The 7,760-nt window shown below is 42.0% G+C and overlaps 3 protein-coding genes across 3 annotated transcripts in view; 2 read left to right on the plus strand and 1 right to left on the minus strand.

Moving 5' to 3' along the window:
- Positions 1 to 1,320: 1,320 nt before the first annotated feature.
- Positions 1,321 to 4,281, plus strand: SARC_04775 (hypothetical protein). The gene is made up of 4 exons (XM_014301380.1): positions 1,321 to 1,564; positions 1,822 to 1,911; positions 2,094 to 2,727; positions 2,857 to 4,281. The coding sequence occupies exons 1-4, from the start codon at positions 1,447 to 1,449 to the stop codon at positions 3,773 to 3,775; spliced, it is 1,761 nt and encodes a 586-aa protein (XP_014156855.1). The 5' UTR covers positions 1,321 to 1,446; the 3' UTR covers positions 3,776 to 4,281.
- SARC_04776 (hypothetical protein) lies at positions 3,065 to 6,691 on the minus strand. The gene is made up of 4 exons (XM_014301381.1): positions 6,529 to 6,691; positions 5,946 to 6,083; positions 5,440 to 5,609; positions 3,065 to 4,999 (listed from the first exon to the last, which is right to left on the minus strand). The coding sequence occupies exons 1-4, from the start codon at positions 6,596 to 6,598 to the stop codon at positions 4,979 to 4,981; spliced, it is 399 nt and encodes a 132-aa protein (XP_014156856.1). The 5' UTR covers positions 6,599 to 6,691; the 3' UTR covers positions 3,065 to 4,978.
- A 587-nt stretch (positions 6,692 to 7,278) lies between these two features.
- Positions 7,279 to 7,760, plus strand: part of SARC_04777 (hypothetical protein) — a 9,295-nt gene continuing 8,813 nt past the window's right edge. The window contains exon 1 of the mRNA XM_014301382.1: positions 7,279 to 7,622. Within this exon, the coding sequence (XP_014156857.1) occupies positions 7,432 to 7,622 (191 nt within the window). The 5' untranslated portion in view covers positions 7,279 to 7,431. The remainder of the gene's footprint in view (positions 7,623 to 7,760) is intronic.

Here is a 7,760-nt window from a genome sequence, read left to right on the forward strand (position 1 = left end):
TATATATATATATATATATATATATATATATATATATATATATATATAAAATTAAAAAATAGGATGTGTAGGACTCGGAGCCTCGGAGGAAAGAGAACAAAAGCTACAATAGATTCGTGACAATTTCCAAACTCAGAGGCGCTCAGCCGCTCACTCTCTGAGTCTGACTCCCTCTCTCTCTCTAATTCTTTATAAAACAATATTTGATATTTGAGTCAGGTCCCTTTTTTACTACTATTCAGGTTTTTGAGTAGTATGTAGGGCCTATGGTCCTATGTTCTAAAGTATTAAAAAGCAATAGATTTTTTTAGATTTTGTAAAAAAGAACTTTACGATGCCTTAACGATGACTGTTGAAAATTTGAAAACATCATATTATTAAATCATAGAGTATTTTATCACAAATATTTTTAATACTATGCCTATCAAAAAAGCTATTCACACCTTTTGTATATTTATTTCAAAAACTAAAATTGATGTTTATTATTCAATCTGATGACTGGTGCCGATGGTATCTTGCGACACTTTAAGTTTTATCACATATGCGTTGAATTGCTTTTTTATAAATACACAGAATATATAGATATTCGTATACTTTTTATTCAAGTTAAAAGTATTCAAATTATATTTATTTATATATTCTGCAGCAAGAAACCTAAAAGTGGATTTAAATATTTTAAATATTTGTCTAGTTGTCCACTTCCCAAGTTCCCGATTAGTTCTTTTCTTAAACCGTTTTTAATACAAGACAACTTTTTAAAAATAAAATGTTTTGGTATGAAAGAAATCTAATCTTGTCTGTGTTACTCTGTTTGTCTGTTTATACCTGTATTTATCTGATTCTGGCAGTTGGCTTCTTGTATTTAGTAGTTTTCTAGAGTTTTTTAACTGAATTAATATTGAGAAAAGAACGATCGGGGACAGCCTTCTATTTTGAGTGAGTTTCCACTTAAAATTAACGGGTCAATCATCGACCCCTTTTACTATACTTCATTCGTCCGAAACTAAATACTCGCGTGTGCCGTGTGCTGAAAAAATTATAACGTGATTGGTCTCCTCAGACCTCGGTCCTACTGCAATTTTTTTTTGTTTCTGAAAATTTATTTTGCACAGCTGAGGCCTGAGTAAGCTGACCAAAGCTGACCAGAGCTGATAGATCTCGAAATATATATTTTTTAAGGTAGCCCAGGCTGTTTATTAATGATTTTGGTGTTTGGCGTTTTCATGCGATGATCAAGTTCGATCGAGGTCCGTCGTATGCGTACATCGGCTGAAAACCGCTGCCATCCAGAGTTCGAGACGTCCACGATCAAGAAGCAAGGAAGTTTAAAGTGAGGAAACTACAATATTTGGCGAACACTTCAATAGAACTAATCACATACACACAGACGTATACTGTCGAAATATATTCCGCAAAGTAGTGCTCCTCTACAGTCTTGACCTCATTATGGTACAAGTAGATAGCTTAGAGTCATACTCCGCTGGTAAGATGCCCGTGGTAAACAACGGCGTGAGTAGCTCACGTCGAGAGATTGCAAACAGTAACGAGAGAAAGCGCATGATAGGTATGTGGTGGGGTTAGGTGTGCTGACTCTTCTCTGGAGCATCTGAAATGTATGATACTGCTTTTTGAAATATGTATCTTAATTGCTTAAATGTTTGCGCTATGTCTTACAAATGTGGATCAAATGTGAAATGTGAGCTTCCCTAGACTTTAAATATGCAACGTGCTCAATTTGTATCGAGACAGTGCACACTAACTTCTCGAGTGGTCCATCTAAATACGACCTGCCTTTTTTTTTTGCCCTATTCAAATGAATAGCTATAAATGAAGGATTTAGCACTCTACGAGACATTGTACCCGGATGTGCTGGAGACAAACAAAGCAAATCGAAGATACTGAGATTGGCAGGTACGTATAATATCGTGCAATTAAGGTCGTGAAGCTGTCTTTTTGTCGCAACCCATCAGCAACAGTTTAAACCTTTTCCATTTTATAGTCTCGTTCGAACGTGAGGCCGCAATTGGAATAGTATCCTTTGTACCGTGTTCTAATAGCCTAGTTTTCTCTCTCTTTCTATTATTACATAACAGCATCGTATATACGATCGCTACTCGCGAAAATTGCTCTTCTCGAAGCGAAGAACGGTTCAGAGGTCGACTATTCTGTTGAGGTAAGTGCTGAGGAGATGAAGTCCAGCAAAGTTGCCCGGACAAACGATAGTGGCACAGATTCGAACATCAGTAGTCCCGGAGTGTATATAGAAGCGGGACGGGTACCTAGTTCTGACAATTTACAAACAAACGAGACAGTTTGTATATCAATGCAAGGGCGAAATCCAGCACAGGACAGAGGAACAAGAAGACCTCGCTCCCACACAGAAACTAAAAATGCACGAGAGGGCCACTTCAAAAGTAGATCTTATTCCATGATTAGCTCCCAGTCTCAAGGACATGTGCATGCCCCACCGCTACACCCGGCTGCTAGGCAGGATGCCTTTCTACCTGCCAAAGATCTAGAGCAGAGCATACAAGAGTTGCAAGATCGCCTTGAAGAGATGAAGGGGTCGCTGGCCGCACACAATACACCGTTGCTCACGCCCGTGCCTTCGCCCATGTACGGGCCTGAGAATGGTGGCTACACACAGGCACCTCGATCCTCGCGAACGTTCGATCGAACATCTAGCATTGATCAGTCACAGTTGCCGCCCTCACATTCCTTTCCCAGGTTTGTACCGAGCCTCTTCGATTCTTCTGCTGTGTGAAATGTTTTGCTGGCTAGATGTTTACTGATTTTCACGTATGTTTAGGTGAGACTATATTTATTCAAATCTGCCTTATCTTATACCACTTACAGCAGGAAAGAAATGGAAAATCCGTCTCCCAGATGGCAACCATACCTTCCACGTCGGCCCACAAATAAGGATAGCCCAAGTTGGAGCCCCAAGCGTGGCTGTGGTTCAGAGCTGTCACATTTGGCATCGCTGCCTCCAACAGTCCTTCCCACGGGCGAAGCGAAGGAATACCATGGTTATAAATCGCAACTCTCACATTCGCAATACCAGCGCCAACCACAAACGTATGACCAGAATGAAAACATGGACGTGGGGGAGCAAGAGGTTTGTCCAGTGACTAATGAACGTACATCGTACGTAATTCCAACGGATCCACATGGTAATGTGACTATCCCCAAACCCGACAATCAACAATCAGAAACTGCTAATAGCGAAGCAATCAACCAGGCAACCCAAAATGCCAACGCACCAGCTGCTACCCGTGTCTTCAGCATGCTTTCTTCCCACCCCTTCTCGACTTCTCGAGACGCCAATGACTGGCACGAAAAGTCACGCTCGAGTCAATATTATGATTCTGCTCCGCAAAAGTTGAGCTCAAGCAAATCTAACTATGCACTCTCTTGGCCAAGAAATGACCACGCGTCGCGTCCATGTAGTGATTCGATGACAGGCACCGAAATGTATCCATCGGAGGTAAATGAATATGGATGGAGTCGGAGCGCACAGAGCATGGAGAATTTGAACAAATCCCATAGTCAAGCTTACTCGCAAAGTTATATGGCGGGACCGAGTCCGAAACAGCTTCGAGACAAGAAGAATGATAACACTGGGCGAGCACATAGCACAAGCGAAGTGCTTTGCAATGAAGAGCACGAGATACATAGAGCTCCTGGGGGTAGCTTGGATACGCTTTGCGAAGCTATCTACAAAATAGATGGTGCCATCGCGGACCCCGCCGGCACATGTCAAGTTATGCAGTAGCACTTTCCGCGTAAGGATAAGGAACCATATTGCGCAAGTCAATGAAATAACCGCTCGTATCTGGAGGGTCAGAATACGAGAGAACGTCAGGTGTACAGCGGTGACAAGGGTGCTGAGGCAGTTTTCATACCAAACGAAGGACCATACATCCCAGAGCCAGTGGGTTTCCAAGACAGCATCCGGAGGAAATTCAGATCGGCAGCAGAGTACTAACCCGATCACACTCCCGGAGCTGCTTGCACCAGAGACGAGAAATAATATCCGAGATCGCCAATGTAGCCTCGTAAATTGAGCAGAAAATACAGCCTAAGCATAAATAACCATCGTTCGGATGGAAATACGAGATAGCCCACATAAATAAAAAAGAAAGTGCCGAGTCTGGCACTTCTGCTTTATACTCCTGTTGTTCGTTGAAGCCCTTGCTGACGCGGAATTGACTTGTTTTCCCCGAAGCTCTTATCAATAAATACTGTCGTATGTGATGACATTAAATTTTGGGCACGTTCATTTACTAACAGGGACATGCACAAAAATGTTATGGTTACTCTACTACCTCGATGTTTACTTTCATCGTGAGATTGAATCCGAAATTAAATGAGGCTATCTCATATGCTATGGTGACAATTTAGTGACAGGGTGCAATGATCGACAATCCGCTAAGAGGGGATATGTTTGAACTTCCGAGGTTAAGCTATTTGACAAAGCCCACGTATGAGCACTGGTTGTGCTCCTCCCCAGAAGATCGTGTTCCTGTTCAGCAGTCGATCTCAGAATGAGGTATAGGTACCCTCATAACGATCACTTTTGTAGTATGGTGTGTGAGAGCTGACAGGAAGTTCAAAGCGTCTCACCCCGTTCCTCCAGGATCATGGAGTAGGCGAACGATAGGTGAACAGAACTTCGCCCAGTGTACCTTCACCCAGTATGTCACTGTTCATATGTACGCATGCTCGAAGCTTGTGTAAGACTATATGCTCCGCTATCCAGAACTTCGGTGACAAAAACTCCCTTACGAAGTTTGGCATTGCTTCATATCACAATAGGATGTAGATCGCCCCGAATACGCCCTCAATTCTCATCAGTCATACGAAAATAGCTACATTCCACTCATCTACCCTGGCATTTTGCATGTGTGCTCACTTGCAGCAAACGCACGTGGTAACAGCATTCCCTTATTTAGAAGTTGCAGCCGATCGTTCGCAATTATTCGATTGGATCGTGAAGCTGTAGATGTGAGACATAATTCCGATCAATCAACAAAAACTCGAATTGTTGTACGTACACCGATATTTCGGTATGCGAGACATATAATGGTTTTCGATATGCAAAACGTGTAATGCATCATTAGGCGTGCTCTACGATCAGGGTTACGAGCTGGTGATAGTACATGCTATTGACGACCGGGGTCTAACTTGTATGAGCTTAAGCGCGCGATATAATGTTCTTTGTGTAATCCGAGATTCGACCTGAGACTGGGGGCTTAGGAAAATATAGGCCAACGAGGTTTAAAGTCTATTTGTGTGTGTTTCAGCACGCAGACTAATTGCTGCTTGTCAAATTCGAGACGATGAGAGAGTACGAGTCAATGAGGATTCGGTTCTAACTAGTGTGTGTTCTAGTGCGCAATTGGGTATTGCGACAGTGCTATTAAAACATGTTCTTACCGCTGCAGAAATGGGCAGCCACTTGTTCAGTGTCCAGTCTAAATCGTGGGAGGCATCGGGCGGACTATCATGATTCCAAACATGCACAGAATCAAACGCAGTGTGCACGTGAAACTCCCTCTCTTCGACGTCGGTAGTTGGTCGTCTCTTCTCCTTCAGTAGCACCCCAACTGTATATCGGAAAAGCACATTATTCTTCACGCGGTTAGCGACAGATGCAAACATTAAACAAGGAGAAAGACTTGCATAGGGTACATTTTTCTTTTTGGAGGGCTTTGTGGCAATATGGGTAGAATAATAAACTTCAGCTGTGTTCGATGCATTCGTCCATCTCAATCGGTGCAGCTGAGGTATCGCGTGTGCTTCTCTTCGCTTCGCAAGAAACCCGAGCCTCAGCATTGTGTAGATATCGAGTGCCGTGTTGTCTTTTTAGTACCCGCAGTAAACAATAATCAATGCAGTGATGGTCTGGTTGACATGCCCATGTTGTGGTGCGATTAACTTACCCATATTGTTGGATTGCAGGTCGTACGCTTTTCCCTTCAACTCGCGCCCTCGAAACGTACTTACCATTGTGCCTTCCAAGCTGGGATCATCATGATTTACGAAGTACTTGCTCACGTTAGCGTGACCTTGATGGTCCACTGCGAGACAGATATAAGACAGAAAACCCAAATATGTGTGTATACATACGTAACATCACAGCGCAAAAGGCGCAGGCATGATTCCCCTATGCTTCTATAGGGTAGTGAATTACCTCCATCAACTTCAAGTCGGTTATCTACGCCGTTACATATTCAGCGATACTCTCAAATGTGACTCTTGTATAAGAATGTGTATTTTAAATTCCTGTGCCAAGGAGTGTAGCCTGCCTTCGAACAACTGCGAACAGATTCCGTTGGTCTGAATCCACAGCATAAAGTACGCAAATCCTTAGCGATTGTAACCATCACTATGATAAAATAAACCCACGAGGTAGATTATGAGACCTGTTTCCAAACCAGAGGTGACCTTCTGTCATTTTGCGCCAGACAAAAAAATGTATGCAACTTCACCGCACAATTGTACCTACTAAAATTCAGCTCATACCTTGGAAAGGGATCTGATGCACTGCGCGGTTCTCGGCAGACTTCAGCAAGCCCACTACCTGAATGTCCATGTTTAAGGATGTAGCCTATGAAGTATGTATCTGTAAGATATTCAAGGTAATATATTTTGAGATGTCATATACTTCGTGGACAGCAGCCTTTTGGGTCGATAATAATGCAAAGTTGGTAAATATGTTTTTAAAAATATATTAATATAAAATAACGGATTAACCCCCTTCGCCTGTGTCAGTCTGGTCTGTCCTGTCATCAGTCTGTCATTCAATCATATGTTCACTCATCATCACTTTGGCGGTCTTCTCTGTTCAGATTTGTGAAGATTTTTTTTTGAATAATGTTTTGTAAAAAATCCCATGAGCTTTTCGGTCTAATTTAGAAGGCTATGTTTTTTTTGGATTTTTTTTTGCAATAGTTTTGGGGCTTGGGCGGTTGGGCCGTATTATTTAAATCTAAATATTTTAGGTCTCGAATCTCGAGTCTCGACACTCGCGCGAGAGTGGAACACTGAAAAGTATGAACATATTTATCTTATTGGGAAATTTACAAACTTTTTACGGCCAAAAATAGGGGCTATTTATTTGTTCACTACATTTTGTTCTAAGAATATCACAATATTCATTTTTTTAGAATCAACATAGAGCGCAGCCAACAAGAAAAGAGGAAGTACCAAGAGGAAATATATATAAAATGTAAATAAATAAAATCAAAATAGGGCACTTTGTATTATTTTACGGGTATTTGTATATATAAATGGACATAGTCTACCACAAGTGAGACCTAAGACAGCCTACCATATATCTACATAGGTAGAGACTATAGAGTCGCACTGTAGTTGCAGATAGATCCATCGACATCAGTACATTTGCACGTCTCATCTTTTTTCAGCATGGCTAAGTATCTGGAGTCAGTCGGGGGTGCCCTGAACACCTGGGGCGTTACCAACCAGATCGACAAGATGAAGAACATGGTAATGAATTATTCCGACATAGAGTTGAAAGTGCGAGAGTGCACGAATTTAGATTCATGGGGTCCCACTGGCACGCAGATGGCCGAGGTTTCTAAGATGACATTCAACTAGTAAGTGGATAAGGAGTGCCGTGTTACTTTTGGTGTTTCAGAGCCCGCGTTGCAACTTTTGTGTACAAATTGCACAAGCAAAAATATCGAGTAACGTACCACACGATATATCTAGACGCATCATCTAATCTGAGACTG

This window comes from Sphaeroforma arctica (assembly GCF_001186125.1).
Source record: "Sphaeroforma arctica JP610 unplaced genomic scaffold supercont1.281, whole genome shotgun sequence".
Taxonomy (NCBI): Eukaryota; class Ichthyosporea; order Ichthyophonida; genus Sphaeroforma; species Sphaeroforma arctica.